A 17,036-nucleotide genomic window follows, 5' to 3' on the forward strand; every position below is an offset into this window, starting at 1 on the left:
CATTTCTATTTACATATACTAAATATCCGTATCGCGTTCTATTTAAAAGTGGTTGAAATCAAAGAAAGGCTCCTTGCAAAACATAAGAAGGCATCAGAAAAATTCAATAGGATAGTGTCTTTCAGAAAATAACAACAAATTTAACACTGATTGCACTGGGCATTAAAGCTATAGTAGAACTCTTCACTCAAGACTAAAAAAATATCTTAATATGACCTGTCACTACCATCAAAATTTGCTGCATGAGGAGGTTAATCTTCAAGGAACTATAGTGAGGTTATATTGGGCAGCGAGTTGTCATTGTAAGATCTGCCAGTCCAAAAGAAACTTCTGCCAACATAAAGAAATGGCTACTTAGGGCTAATGTCCTGGCCCCTTGGCAGCATGGACCTTGTCTTTTCATTCCTCCACAAGGCTTCTTCAGTCCTTCTGCATTTTTGTTGTGTTTCATATATATTCATGTATGAATATATATATTTTCAACAAAATAAAAATGAAAAAAAAGTCATCTGTGCTGATGCAACCTGACTGCTTAAATTATAAACGCCATAGATAACCAGGCACATCCGATTTCTGCTTTGAGCGACTGTTTCCGATTGCCTCACAAACCAGTCTTTCATATTCAACTAACAACACACAAAACAGAAGGAACTTGAGGATTTTGAAGGTAAAAGCTTTCTTCCTTTCCCTTAGGTAAATACTGTCTTATGGAAGGAAAAGCAATGCTTGCCAGCAAACATTACATTTCAGAAATATGTATTTTAATAGTCAATATGAAGCAAAAAATACCCATTAAAAAATTCCCAAACTGCAAGATACTAGAAATGTTATAGACAATATATATAAAAAAACCATACAATTTCTGCAAACTCATCAGTTTCTTCTCCAGTTTTTAATCAGCAAGCTGTGCAGTACACCATGAAAAGATGTTTCTGCATTTGCCTGGTGAACTGGCACACCAAGAGTGAAATATTTCTTCAGCACCAGCTTAGCCAGACAAAAAATGAGTAGCATTTCTTTTTCTCATTCAGTCCTACTGAGCTGTTTTCTGGTAGAACCCTTGAAGGGATTGAGACAGGAATGGGAAGTTTGCAGTGCCTATTCTATACATCTGACAAAAGAAGAAAGACATAGCATCTAGGTTTAGGCACCAGTGTTTACTCCCTCATCAGAGGGTGCAAGTCTGTGGTCTGACTCAGTGCTCTGAGGTTAGATGCTTTCATGTTGGGCAATAGGATATTTACCTGTAGTTAAGGAATTTCTTAATCAGTGAACAAATGACAGGGATTAAAAAAAACTAAAAACAAAACCACAAACCCCCAAACTCCACAACCTAGTGTTTTTCTGAGTAGTTCAACTCAAATTCTTTTGCCTGAAATCTCCATTGACTGAAAATAATACTGCCTTCTATAAAGATGAACAGGCAGTATTCAGAACAAAAGGCACAAGACAGAGCTATTGCGAAGTCACAGGTCTCCTTCCCAAGTCTGATGAAGATCCTATTCCTTGCTGATCTACACTGGTTTAAAATGGAAGGCTTTAAAACTGAAACGTTGGTGTTTCAAAGAAATTTAGGCGCATGGGACCGGAGTAATAAGTAGTATCCATTGATTGCGGATACTGGAGGCATTAAGGACATTCTAAAGGTTAAACAAAGAACCTATTAAAAACCTACCACTGTTCAAACGTGGGATGGCTTTGGAAGGCACTTGAGTTCTGCCAGCAAAAAAAAGGTGAAGGAGCTAGGAAAGAAAATTTTCACCTTCATCCATCTCCACAGAGAATCTGCTTTCTGGATTTGCGGATTTTCAGTTTTGCAGAAAAGCAGCTTGCTGCCATAACACACTCAAAAAAAAGATCTATGGGTTAGTAATAGCAAACTTGGCTACACCATAAATAGATGCAAGTTGGCATGCCAGGAACCTACTGGGGTTTTAAATCGTTGCAAAAAGAGGATTAAAGAAGAGAATACTCAGAGCTGCAGTAGGCAGGGAAGACTGGTGTTTCACTCCTTACCTAACTGAAAATGTGAACTACCTTGTCCTCATTGTTACTTTAAACCAAATAAGCTAATCATTAGCCAACATAATTATTAGCCACACTTTTTCCTCACTTGTGGTAAACAGATTCCAATGCTTCAATAAAATCACATTGAGATATATTACTCAGCTTTCGTAGCCAAGTGTTTTTGCAGAGCTACTGGAGGGATCAGAAAAACAAAACTGTGGCTACATAAAGAGCAATTCTCTCTAAATGAAGAGAAAAATGATTGGCACTTCCATAACTGAGTTAGCACCCTCTACAAATTTCTTGCTGATAAAGTGAAAGAATCTCTTTTTTTTGTTTGTTTTAATAAGACAAGTCTAAAAGTCATTCAAAAGCTAGACTTGACTTACTAAATTCATGAGTTCTTGCAAGATTAGAATTGCAATGAGTAGTTAGGAGAGTTTTGGTGCAGAAGGGATATAATTTTTAAGACCATAATTCAGAAAGGTGAAAAAGAGCTGAGGCAAAGTAAATTGAAAACTTTGACCACTGCAGAAACCATTGGTGTTTCATGCACATTCATTCACATACACACACACACATACAGTAATTGTTTTGAGGCCACAGTTTAGCTCTTCTCACACACATTAAAGGAACCTAAACATAAGAATTGAGCAACGTAAAACCTTTTCAAGAAGAAAGCCTGGCCATTGGTGTGTTACATCTGATGGAAATAATATTACACAGTAGCTTTTCACTTCTGAGGCTGATGAGAAGCTGTATTATTATGTTCATGGTATGGTAAATATAACCTGAGAAAGAATGTTAGCATAAACCATTAAGCCATTGGGGAGAAACTCTGGAAGAAGATTTATCCTTTTAAAAGGAAAATGATCAGATTAAAATACATGCAAACTTTAAGGAAAACAAACAGTGCCAAGTAACTGGGGCCAAAACTGAGCCATTCATAGTTATGATACTTGGACTTCAACAGAAACAATTTTGAGCACATGAAAATACACCAATAGCTTAGGAAACCAACTGCAAAAAAAAAAAAAAAAATCAACTGAGTACAACTTGGCCATCTGAAAGCACACTTATGAGAATTAAACGGATGATATTCCAAAAGGCTCCCATACCTAATAAACGGTACTGGAAGACACTGAACGACAGAGGTCTGAGCACATGCAGTCTGCCCTGTGCTTAGAGAATTGCCTATTCTCAGCTAATGAACAAGCATGTAAAGTTCTCTATATAAAAATAATCAGAAAAAAAACAATTTCTCCTCTCCTTCTTTTGTACTTATGTGTATGTTTTAGAAAGCAAAATTGTCAGATGACATTCCTCTGTAATAATTTCAATTAAAATAAATGATGTCATTCTTAATGCAGTTTACAACCTCATAAATAACCAACCTGAGGAGAAAAGAAACGAAACAAAACCAAAAAACAACCTACCATCTACCCAGCGACCAAATAGCAGTATGAAAGGTACCACATTCCTCTTTCTATACTTTACAGATACAGGAGCACTCTGATATTCCAAATATTAGGGGATGCTATTTGCTTACAATACTTTTAAATCGTAGCTATGAATGCACTTGACGTCACTTGGAAGAGAAAAAAACGGCACACCCTAATTCGTCAGCTTCTCTTTTAAAGCTGACATCCGTCTGTCTCCTTGCTGCACGAAATAAAAGGCGATCCTTTCTATTTGCAAGCTCCAGATCGCTTGCTCAATTGCTACATGGAAATCACAGCATGCAAGGGCTGCATTCCACCTGAGGACTATTTGTGACGGCTGCCACGACCAGAGATGTCTGTGCTCACCAGACTGTGAAGCTGATTCCACTGGAAGTGTTTGCTAAGGAGGATGTCAATGAAGTAAAGGAGTTTCAGTACCTGAGTTAACTAGCTGTTGCTCCATGACCCCGCAGCCCAGGACCTCCATCCATTCTCCTTGGAAGTTGATCTCCATCTCAAAGGAAGGGTGAGTAAACGGGAAGTAGCAGTCTACCCATCTGACTTGCAATCCTGTAGCAGTGTTTAAAAAATAAATAAATATGAAGGGTGTATGCTTAAAAAGCCATCCCTCCAACCTTCTGTAGAACTTGCCCTTCAACTAATGACACCAATTACAGCAATCCAGAGAAAATAAATAGCAAAGAGACTAATTTACAACACTTGTGCAAGGCGATAAATCTTAAAACTTGGGGGAAAAAATGACCATGTCTTTTCTAATATGAAAAACGCTTTGTGCAATTCAAGCACCCTTAGAAACCAAATCAATCATTTGTCAAACTCTAGCAACCACCTGGCATCAAACAAAAATGAGCCAAGACCATGGCAAAGTCAGTAATTTTGTTATTCTTTGCACAAGGAAATGACTAACTGCTCCTCACAGGAGAAGCTAAGTCTTTAATTCTTACTTAGTATTTTATGGGTCAGCTAGGCAAGTAATTTTTTTCATCAGAACCTATTTAAAATACAAAGCTATTCTTTCTGTATATGTTTAAATATGAAAGTTAAAATAGGTATTAATACACATAAATATATATACAGAGAGTTGTACATTGTTAAGGTATGCTATATACCAACACACACAGAGTACTCTGGATCCAGGAAACAAGAGTTTAACTTCATGTGGATGTGAAGTGTAAGAGAAAGGCACCAATGGGTAACTCTCCCTCCTCCCCAGCTCAGCATCTCCGAAGTACCACTGCGCAGGGTGAGGAAACCCCTGGCATCCAAGAGCAGTGGAGCCGGAAGAGGGCAAGGTCTACAGTGCTGCCAAAAGCAGAGGGGTTGTCAAGGCCCTCATTATATTTGATGAGTTTTAGTTCTTGCAATCATTTACATAAGCTTTCTTTCACTAAAGAATTTTTTTCTAGCCATTAAGTGTCAGGAAAAAAGTCTTGGAAACATGAACAGTAAAAACTCGAAAGAGAATTGAACTGCAAATTCTGTGGGCTAATGCCTTAAACCCAAGCCCATCTTTCCCTTCAGTTAATCCCAATGCTAATCAGCATTAGGATTATTAACAGCCAGGTAGGTACAATTTTGAAAATAAAGGGCACAGCAAAGGTTGTTTGGGTGATGGTAACTGTTAACACCCCTAGTTTGATTTTCAGGCTTTCTTGATTTTGTTTCATAACAAGAAACTTGAAACATGAAATCGCACGATTTATACTGAGAGTTTTTCAAATTAAAACATTTTGTGTAGCCTCAAGGATTAGATTCTCTTTGATTACTTCCAAAACATTAAATGTGGCTACAGAAACTGAAACAAGTAACAACAAAAGCATACATACATAGCCAAAACATAAAATACCTAATAGTTACACAGAACTTTTCTTGGTGCTATGAACTTTCAAAGGGAGAGGCAGGTTTCCAAACAAACACGTTGGTACTTCTAGATTTTCTTTTCCCTCTTAAAAATCAATCTCAGGAAGTTATATGAATAATAAAAAAGCATTTTGATAATTTTAAACACAGAACTCAAAAAAATTGAAGTATTAGCAATTATACCATTTATAACTGTACTGTGACTTACAGCAATCACTACTGCTTTTTTGTTTGCATAACAATAAAAAATTACGTAGATGAAAAGTCATGTGTATACAACAGTATGGTATGCAGAAAACATTTTTTTAATTTCATGGTCGTGGTACAAATGCATTTTTAGTCCTAGGGCTGTACAACTCTGCATTCACTGTAAAGCCATGCACATATGAAATATCTTCATTTAGCTAGCAAAATTTGCAACTGCAGCAAGAATGACGTTGAATATTCAAGTAGTTTCGTGTTCAGTAACAACATTCAGAAAATGGTTTCTTTTTAATCTTCTGATTACTTCAAAATGAAGCTGCGTTTCATTCTTAATTAAAATAAATTTTAAAAGGTAAAAACATTAACTTAAAAGCTCTTAATTTTGAATGCTTATTAGTACTTAAGAGGCATTTGTTTTAAATGCAAATAAGCAAACAAAAATCTGAATAAACCAAAACAAATTTACAATGAAGAAACAATTCTCACCTTCACTCTGTTCTCTAAATTTATAGTTAATCCAATATACCACAATAATTTTATTCATACAGTAGCCAGGACAATTGGGAATACCTCTGTAGTTTACATTCAGGTGTTCTTTCAGACTTTTGGCTCTAGAAGACTTTACTGAAAGGAGAGGGTGCTCAGCCTTTGGCAAGATTAAACCTTCTAACTGCATTTCTACAGACTGTTACAGAATAAATGGGTATGTTTATTATTTAGATACAAAATATTGTCTTGGTGCTCAATATATTCCCAAAGAATAAAGGGCATTGTTCACACTCAGCAAATTAAACCACTAAAGACTTAGAAGGATTACAGAGATTAGGCTTTTTGTAGTACTATATAATTTACCTGATTAGGCCTAATTTATTTCTTTACATACAGTCGATGAAATGCTGGCAAAAAGGATCTTTTCTAGAAGTTTTAAGAGGCCAAGAAATGCTTATCTGTCTTAAAACACAGAGGCACTTAAAAGAGCACAATGCTGCATCTAACCAAAGACTGATCACTAGATAGAAACTCAGCCATTTCTCTAGTTCAAAGAGGTGGTTTGTATTAGCAGAGGACCCCTGCTCATTTCACAGCCCCACAGTGTTCATGGGAGTCATTCCAGTGGGTACACGTCTGTTAGTAACTCACGCGTCGTAACTCATCTCCAGTGAGTAAGGAAAAAGTGAATAGTTATTGTTATTTCTGAGTACTGAATCCAGGTACGTAATTGGTCATAGCCTGCACTCAAAAGTAATGGTGTTATCAGATAGTAAGCTAAACAAGTATCTGTCTGTGCCAGCCTAATTGAGTCTCATAATGAAAAAGGCTTACCCGAAGCCGCTCTGAAAGAAAGAAAAGAAAAAAACCCCAACACATTAAAGCAGCCTATTGCCACGCTACAGCACAGAAGCAACAAAGCCAGAGACCCAGATGGTCTTCACTGACCAGAAATTCTCTTTGTTGCTGTGAGGATTATTTTTAGAGAAGGAGTCTATGGGAGAAAAAGGAGAGGAGTGCAGGGGGGTGCTAGGGAGCCCAGAAGGTATCTGAGCTGTGGCTGCTTGAGGAGTGTGTTGATTTTTAAGTACTCTGCACCTCATTGCTTCAGCTAATTCATCTCACTTGCAGCAGACAGGAGCTGGCTGCCCATAAACCTATGTTAGCTGACATTATTATTAGCCAGACCATTATATCCTCAATAAATGATTTTATTTTTTTTAAACTTCTTACACTCCTAGACCTCCATGCACTATAAGGAGATATCAGTACAACAGAGTTAAGAAGAAAGAGCATAACAATGTTTGATTTAAAAGACATCCAGTGGCTGTTCAGTCAGAACCAGCAACAGCAGAACTGTCAAAGCAGGGCATTAGTCACTCTCCCGCCTTCTCTTACTGGTGCCTTGGAATTTGGTAGATAAATATGGGAGAGCAGTGAATTTTGGGCAATTTAACGTAAAGCAACAAATCACAGAACCAGCACACAGTCATTCTTTTCTATTTGCTATAGTAAGATTACTTCTGAATCTCTCAGGGTCCAGAAAGCTTTCGCCAAACCACACAGGGTTAGAGAAAGAACTGGAGTTGGGAAAGACTGATCGACTTTATGAGGAAACCTAAGACAGCTAACCTTGGAAAGCCTCATTACAAGGTAACTCAAATGAGATGGAATAGACTTCCTACACTGACAGATCTGCATGTGGAGACAGAGGTGTAAGTTAAATTAGTGGATTTTAAGTATGCACCGTATTCAGACGTAATAGAAGAAAACTAAGAAAGGTGATCTCTAGGCATAGTATTTGAAATGGCTTCCTGACACCAAAATCTCATGAAAGAAACTGAAGGCCCATCACTTGTAGTATGCAAAATCAGACGTATGCGCTGTATTCAGGCATAATAGAAGAAAACTAAGAAAGGTGATCTTTAGGCATAGTATTTGAAATGGCTTCCTGACACCAAAATCTCATGAATGAAACTGAAGGCTCATCACTTGTAGTATGCAAAATCAGACATGGCATACCACTAGAAAATGTCATAAAAAGGACTACCTTACATTGTCAAGTATTTAAGACAATTGATTGCATGCTCCAGATCTTTCCCCCTCTCTAATATCCATCATTCCCTTGCCAGTTGGCAAAGCCAGGAAGAAATAAAACGAAAAGCCTTGGGAATAAATGTAGATGCAGATTTTTTATGATGTCTTTGACCTTCCTCATGATAATCTAGTGATCTTTAAGCAACTTTTGTTATATTATTTACTGGCATGTACAGTCAACGCTAAAGTACCCAGATAGTGTAGGATGAGTCGGGTAAAGCAAAATTGTCTCATTAAATATTATTAAAATTAACCTAGAACAAAGCAACAAAAAAGACAGGTCAGTGATCTGACCTTTCTGCAGAGATCCACAACAGTCTATCATCAACCTGAGCTGGTAAATTCCCAGAGAAGCACTGCAGAAGCACAGCTATCCAAGTCCAGCACTTCAGGCCTAAGCTAGTTTATGCAAAACTAACTTGCACAGTAGACTTTATCTGCAATCCAAACAATCTGCCTATGAATAACAGTTGACTGTATGACAATGCAACATGTCAGTAGCTTACTGCAGCTATGATCACACTATCCTGCTAGAAAAGATATGCACCTTCTGCTGACAGCACAGGCTGTAAAGAATACAACTGATGTGAAGTATAAAAGGAAGGAAATTTTTGCTTTTAACAGAGCATGGGGCCTTACGGAATATTCACGAGAAGAAGAAATACAGAATTTTTCCAAGAGCAATGAATACAGTAAAATACATTTAAATTTTAAGTTAAAATCTAAGGGAGTTGAGACACAAAAGTAATCAAAAGTATTGGGTAATATGGAGAGTAAAATGAAAATTAAAAGATGGCAGCTGTCGAAAGACAAATTTAATTATGTGTGCCCCAGGTAACTTGCACTGCACCCATCTCGTACTTCTAGTGCCTAGCATGAAGTTTGCTTCTTTGAGTATTATCTTGCAGTTTGCATTGACAGCTTACAAGAAAATCAAGGTGGTGAAGGGGAGAGAACATCACACTTCCATTGGGGGGGGGGGGGGGGGGCGGTGTGTGTAAAAAAAGAGAGATATAATTATCTACAGAGATATAATTATCTAGATCTTGTCTTTTTATTTCAGGAAAAATATTGGGGGCATAGAAATAGAAAATCTTTACAGAAGAAGGCAGTACCTACCTTCAGCCTGTAGGTTTACAATCATTTATGAATATTTTTTTTAATGTCTTTCCAGCTACTGTGTGGACTGTAAAAGAACTAGTAATAGCCAACATACTGAAGCTTAAAGTGCAGCATCTGTCAACAGTTGGAGAAGGATGTCACTGCAGTCTCAGCTATCGCTAATAACTCCTCGAAATTGCTCACTTTAAACAACATCCTCAGCATCTGCGGTTGATCAAAAAAATATCATTCTTACTATCACTCACTTTGATCCTAATTTTGTATGTTTCAAAAGGCTGCTGTTAAGTAAAATACAACCAGAATTAAAACTGAACTCAGGAACTTAAAAAATTTTTGCCCAGATGGGATAGAACAAAAACTGGTAAAAGTTTTGCTTTCTGTAAATTCAACTTGAGAATTTCAGACAAATATTCAAGCAGTCATATATAGGACTTGCTACCGTTATCATTCCACTCTTGGAACTACTGTTCTAAATTCAGTGGGTATCAGCTTTGAAAGTAGCCAGCATACCCTGTGCATTCTAATACCATCCAGTATTTCCTCAACAGAAAAATGAATCAGTTCAGAAGAAAAGCCTCCTTGCCAGGAAATAGCATTAATGTAGCAATTTTAACTCAGGCCATTTATAAATTCAACTCCTGAAACCAAAAACAGGGGTTTCCAAGGAGAGGATATTTAATTCGTATACACAAACATTCATTACCCTTCCTCATTCCACTCTAAGTACCAAACAACAATTATTTTTCAGCTTGGTGCAAACTTAGCAAACACCATCTCCCCTCGGTTTAATTTATTTGCACAAGGAAAACACTCACAGCACTTTGAGTGCATATGCAGCAAAGCAGCACACGCACCTACGGACCCCTTCCCCTGTCAAGCTCCAAGCTGCTGGTGCGAGATGTGATCATTGCCCCACACGCTCCCCAGCGGCACCCAGCTTTGATGCAGCCTCAGGTGAGATGCCGCAGCCATGCTCTGTCCCTCCAGGGACACGGGATGCCCATGAGTACGAAGCAGAGGGGCTCCCACACAGCTTTGTGCTGGAGCTGGAACCATCTCTCCTCGCAGGACCCACACCGACAGGTACACTGCATCCACTCTAACACATGGCTTCTGCCAGACAAGCACCCGTAGTTGGGTCTGGCACACGTCCCTACCTGTATTCATACCCACTATGTTACCCTGACACACTACATTCCAAAATCTTTTCACAAAAAACTGATGATTCAATACAGTGTTATGCACACCAGTAGTTAGGAAAACCAAGAGAAGAACACGTGGTCTCTTGGGCTGTGCTCTATTAATTTTGTAAGGTGTGGATTTAATAGCATTAAAGAACAATAACATAAAATACAAATTACGGCTGAAAGGTCAATCAATAGCTAGTTACTCTGACATTAGAAGACACTGGGATGGAACTGTGATCAAATTTAAAACAAAAATGTATTAGTAAAGAATATGAATGAGGACTCCTAAAATTACTATAACTCTCATTAGAAAAAACCCACATGGCTGTTTCAGTATAGCAGCTGTCATCATCGCTCCTAAGCCTCCTGTTTTTATTATGCAGCAAAATGTTTCTCAAAAGTCTGGATGCCTACCAGCTATCAGCAGTCCAGGAAAAAAGGTGCAAGAACCTACCATCACCAAAGATGTGAGTCATGAGCTTTGTGAGCACTTGCTTCAGGTTGAACTCCACCAGCCTCACTGCCTCCATGGTGTGACACTCTTGCTTGTGTGCAGTGCGATGACCTTGCTCAAACAACTGTAAGCCTTCACCATCTTTAATGTTGGAGAACAACTAGAACAAAACCACACAAACACCAGCATTTTGCATCAATGATTTTCTCAATGAAAACAGAGAATTAAGTTTTATTGATTTAAGTGGGAACCTTACCTACTAAGTCTGCACCATGAAATACAAATGTAAAGACTGTGATTTTATACAAGTTCTTTTCACAAAACGCAGAGATAAATCATCACAAGAACAGAAATATTCAAACAATAAGATTTTTTTTATTTCTGTACCATACCTTTAAACAATATTAGCTACAGGAAAATATTAATTTATAAAGAAACATCTCTTTTTCTGATTCTGTTACTTTGAAAGTTGTAGTGAAGAACAAAGTACATTGTACAGTGTATGTAAATTAGACCCCAAAAACTACAATACACAATGGCATTTATCACAGCTTCAACTTTTTTTAGTAATTGAATGATGTAAAAGAAATACCAAAAAACCCAACACTTTTTAAAAGCCGTAATCAAATGAACTTTTAAAAAAAAAAAAAACCCACAAAAAAACCACAAAACAAGCCCCCCACAAAACCTGGCAATTTAATGAGACCTTAAGCTGCTTATAATTGATTCATCTTGGATACAGTTTATTCATTTAAGAACTACCATTTTCCCCCCCACAGCACCTTTCTTTTTGTCTATGGGGCATTTAAGGATTCATGGTCTTGGGCTGGGGTTTCCAGATAAACTACAAAGCATAGGGGCAGGCTGTATTTGGGATGTGACAGGCTTGCACTTCATACAGGGGCTGCTCTCCACCACATCTGCTGCGAATTGAAGATTTCTGTTTCCTGTACATCCCCATACATTTCTGGCCAGGTGATCCCAGAGAGATACATAACAGTAAATCTACATTCTCAGAGATACCAATAAAATACTCTTGCTAAGCCATGTCGTTGGAGGCTCTGTGTCTTGGGGAGACAAGCAGGTGGTTTTATACTCTAAAGAGAATTTTTGTTGGAAATCCTTACTGCTGTACAAATCCCAACTCTTAAGGGTGAAGGGCAGGGAGAGCTAGCTGTGAAAGTGCGTCTAGTGCCCTTTCCTACCCCTCCTTCTCCACCTTCCCATAGTCAACCAAGCACACACAGAGGGGAAAAAACACACAGAGATTTTCTTCACATTAAGCCTCCCAGCGTAACTAGCTCTCACACGCCACGAACAGTGTGTAACCTTAACAACTCATGGATGCCCACAAAAGTTGTTTTAATTGCAGTTTGATGCCTTCAGTGCACTAAAAGCTCTAAAAAATGTTCAGGTGAACCTCTGGTAGCCTACAAATGCTGGGCACAATTAATTAAGACTAGCTTCTAGCACGTTTCATACGGACACAATGCATGCAGAAAGAGTCCGAGCTTAGACAGCACGCAAAACAGCAGCAAAATGATTGAGGGAATAAAAAAATCCCGTCAGTAGCATTTAACTTTGTATTGCTAGTCAGAAGGAGACTTGGCTGGCAGATTGAGAAAACACCTCTCAAGTTAACCTCCTTAGTGCGCTGCAGAAAAATACAAAATAAAAAAGGAAAAAGAGAAATTCTACATAAAATGATTATCCATCTGTCTAACAAAAATGCCTTTACTAATCAACACGCAGCAGCCTGACAAAACTAGGTAATACACTTTTGAATAACAGATTCTTTATTCAAGGCATCACCTGAAAGATTAAACACACACACACACACACACACCCTTCTTCCTACTGGCATTATTTCTGCACTGGCTGGAAGAAGCAGATGACACCCACCCTATAACTAATTTACTGTCAGCAGGGCAGATCAGTCATCCAGCATGTGGTTTTGAAAGCCGGGGGGTATTCACAGCAGCCAGCATTAGCTTAGGGAGGTTAATCGTCTTAGGCTCACTGGGTGGTCAATGGACAGACACAGGCTTCCTCACACAGGAACCTGGAATGGCTAAATTAGGCTCCTGCTCTGAACCACCCTCTACAGGTACCTATTTTTTCTTTCTATTGACTGAAGAGACTACTCTCAGCAAGCCAGAAACACCCTTCAGGCCACAGAGATTTTGTCCCCCCTTTGGACTAGAATACACTGTATTTACACATTAATTTCCCCACCAGCAGTATTTTAGGACATGAAACTCTCATCTTCCTTTTCACCTTCATTCCTCCCCTCACTCCTCAGCTTAAAACTGGTTCCTCAGACCGCTGCAAGGAACAAATAGTCTGGACACTGCCTTTAAAATACAGCATTTGTATCAACAAGCACATAGAAGTACTTCTTTTCCTTACCACTGTATTATTCCTGAAATGTTGATATTGCAATTACTGTCTGAAGCAAAATTCTATTTTAGTAGATTATATCAGATGTGGCAATAAAATCGTGCAACAACCGTTAGAGTAGACACATTTAGTCATACTCCAGCACTCTAACTTGCCGGCCTCTTCATCCTGCCAAACCAGCCATATGCACCATCTCCTTCTCCGTGCCAGGAGGAGTGTCCATGCAGCGGTGCACTGAGCCAGGCTGGGAGGTGGATCTGGATGAAGAGTAACCCAGGAGAAGGGAAGAAACTGAAGGACATGAAAACAGTCAAATTCAGCTCGGTAATCAATTATCAGCATACTGGCAGCACCAAGAGACATGCTGGCATGTGGGATGGGGCTGGGACACGTGGCACAGGCATAAATCTACGCCAGTTTGCACCGGCTGTGAAGCCACAGCCTTAGGGGAGTCCCCAAAAGACAGGTAGGGGCAAGGAAACAGCCCCCCTTACTGTCAGGCATTTTTGTATTCTCCATAGAGGCTCCATCAGCTCTTGTCAACTTCAGCACAGCTGTGGACGGGGTTATACTGAGAAAAAAGATGCCTTACAGTTGTATTAATATTTATTCCCTTCTTTCCATTCACTGACACTGATATGCCAATATGAGCAGCTTTAAACTGATACATCAATTTCACTGTTACAATGATTGAACAGTGCTAAGTACATGTCTTGGATTAGAAACACTTCAACATTTCTACACACGTAAAGCCAGGAAAGTCAAGGCTTGAGTAAAATGAAGAATCACCTACAGTTGCTCCTTTTTGATGTCAATTCTTCTCAAGCACGTATCTGAGCAAATGGAGAAAAAAAAAATAAATCTAACAGTCTTGCATAAAAAACTGACACATCCAAGATGCCACAATTTCACGTACATTTATTCCTTCAGTGCAGGCTGAAATAAAATGCACTCTTTTATTGTATTGAATATGATCAGTCATTACTACTACCAGAAAAGAAATTTCCTGTAGCCATAAATCAAGCACCTATTTATCTGTCTAGTTTAATGGCAAGAAGTTTTTTTCTTTAAGTGAAGGTGTGCAAAACATTGAATATTGTGTCATCATGCAGAAGTAAAAAAACTTAGTAATTACCGGGATTTAGCAGCATATCTGACTGATACTGCATTACAAAGGAGAAGGCAGAAAGGAATCAAACTGATCTTACCATGTGGCATGAAATTTATTCATAATTTAGTTCATAATAAGAATAAAGTCCAATTTGGTAACATGCAATGGCCAGAAGACACTGGGGTTTAATTAAACAAATACAAAACCAGAACTACGCTCCTTTAAAAGCACTTCACAGTATTTCTCAGCCTGGCACAGAGGGCAGAAGTCACATGTTTGATTTCAGTGAAGACCCCAACACTTCTTCAGTCACTCGACAGACTTTTTTTAATCTCACATCACTTCATTATCCATACGTTCAGGATGCAGTCCAAGATTAAGTGTCTCTTTACAAGATGGCATTCTTAGCAGGTTTCAGATCAGAAAGATCTGTAACTACATCCTGTCTTTCCACAATGCAGTTGTGTATTCCTCCTGCCAGTGATGCATATGCCAGCAATTAAGATAACGAATACGTAATGCTCATGTACCATATACTCACAGACAAACCGGCACTTAAGACTAGCTCTACATGAGGATCTGCATGGGGCAACACTCAACCTTGCCACACTGAATACATTTTGACTCACTGGCCCTGATAAATATCCCTATAAATAAACAAACAGCTGCACTCTAAATCCACTTACAACTTTCCACAACATTTAAACGTGCTGTAACACTCAAGCAATGGATCAGGAATGAAGAAGATGATGCCACTTGAAGATGGCTCATCAAAAAGAAAACCTAATGCCAGTCCCAATCAGCCTCCAAGACGATGAAACTTGTAAACCTGCACCCCCATCCAGGCAGTTTCAGGTGCCAAAGAGATACACAGCCCAGCGTCCGCATGACAGAATGCTCTTTACTGCATACCAATAAGCATTTGTTTTGGGAGAAAATGGCAAAAATCACTTCAAGCACCAAGCTTGCAGGTAGTAACCTTGATTTCTGGATCCTTAACTTTTTGCTGTAATTGGAGGACTGAAAACATATCTCTATTTTTTTTTTAACCTAATGAAAGCGTTCCTGAAAAAAACCCCAAATCATCACCATGTTTAAGGGAAAACCATACAGATGTTTTTGAACAGCAAAGAAAAAGCAACACTGCTACATGGGTATCAGTTATAATGAGACATACATGATAGAAATCAGACTTCTGTTCCTGTGGCAATAGAAATTCCTTTATTTTTAAGCACCCTAGACTTCCCAAATACACTTGTAGACATTTTGCTCTTTTTTTTCCCTGCACAATTTAAATATCGCATCGAATGGATTTAACTGCTTTATTCTGAAAAGCATTGTTGGATTTTTTTTTTAGCTGGATGAGACAAAATAAGAAAGTTTGAAAAAATATTTTATATAAAGCCTTTGCAATAAAACATGCAGTAGCATCTTCCAAATGTTCTAGGCCATGGACCATGGGGTAGGTTGACCCTGGCTGGATGCCAGGTGCCCACCAAAGCCGCTCTATCACTCCCCTTCCTCAGCTGGACAGGGGAGAGAAAAATATAACAAATGGCTCATGGGTCGAGGTAAGGACAGGGAGGCCTCTCAGCAATTACTGTCACAGGCAAACCAGAAAGTAGTTTAATTTATTACCAATGAAAATCAGAGCAGGATAATGAAAAATAAAACCAAATCATAAAACCCCTTTGCCCCCCCCACCCCTGCCTTCTCCCCAGGCTCAACTTCACTCCCAATTTTCTCTACCTCCTCCCCCTGAGCAGCACAGGGGGACGGGGAATGGGGGTTGAAGTCAGTTCATCACATGCTGTTCCTGCTGCTCCTTCCTCCTCAGGGGAGGACTCCTCACACTCTTCCCCTGCTCCACCGTGGGGTCCCTCCCACGGGAGACAGTTCTCCACGAACTTCTCCAGTGTGAGTCCTTCCCACGGGCTGCAGTTCTTCATGAACTGCTCCAGCGTGGGTCCCTTCCACGGGGTGCAGTCCTTCAGGAACAGACTGCTCCAGTGTGGGTCCCCCGTGGGGTCACAAGTCCTGCCAGCAAACCTGCTCCAGCGTGGGCTCCTCTCTCCACGGGTCCACAGATCCTGCCAGGAGCCTGCTCCAGCACAGGCTTCCCACGGGGTCACAGCCTCCTTTGGGCATCCACCTGCTTTGATGTGGGGTCCTTCATAGGCTGCAGGTGGGTATCTGCTCCTCCGTGGACCTCCATGGGCTGCATGGGGACAGCCTGCCTCACCATGGTCTTCACCGCGGGCTGCCGGGGAATCTCTGCTCTGGCACCTGGAGCACCTCCTCCTCCTTCTTCACTGACCTCGGTGTCTGCAGAGTTGTTTCTCTCACATATTCTCACTCCTCTCTTCCGGTGGCTGCTGCTGATGCGCAGTTTTTTCCACTCTTAAATCTGTTATCCAGAGGCACTACCACCATCGCCGATGGGCTCAGCTTTGGCCAGCGGCGGGTCCATCTTGGAGCCGGCTGGCAGTGGCTCTATCGAACATAGGGAAGCTTCTGGCAGCTTCTCACAGAAGCCACCCCTGTAGCCCCCCACTACCAAATCCTTGCTATGCAAACCCAATACAGACCACTATGAAAATCTCACAGACCTTCTCCTGCCCTTCGCTGTCAAATTTTCAACT

The 17,036-nt window shown here is 39.7% G+C and overlaps 1 protein-coding gene across 1 annotated transcript in view; it reads right to left on the minus strand.

The window, feature by feature from the left end:
- FARS2 (phenylalanyl-tRNA synthetase 2, mitochondrial) overlaps nucleotides 1-17,036 on the minus strand; it is a 253,211-nt gene that overhangs the window by 172,386 nt on the left and 63,789 nt on the right. Inside the window, exons 4-5 of the mRNA XM_059815458.1 lie at nucleotides 10,884-11,043; nucleotides 3,888-4,019 (exon numbers count right to left, since the gene is read on the minus strand). Of these exons, the coding sequence (XP_059671441.1) occupies nucleotides 3,888-4,019; nucleotides 10,884-11,043 (292 nt within the window). The remainder of the gene's footprint in view (nucleotides 1-3,887; nucleotides 4,020-10,883; nucleotides 11,044-17,036) is intronic.

This window comes from Gavia stellata, chromosome 3 (assembly GCF_030936135.1).
Source record: "Gavia stellata isolate bGavSte3 chromosome 3, bGavSte3.hap2, whole genome shotgun sequence".
Classification (NCBI taxonomy): Eukaryota; Metazoa; Chordata; class Aves; order Gaviiformes; family Gaviidae; genus Gavia; species Gavia stellata.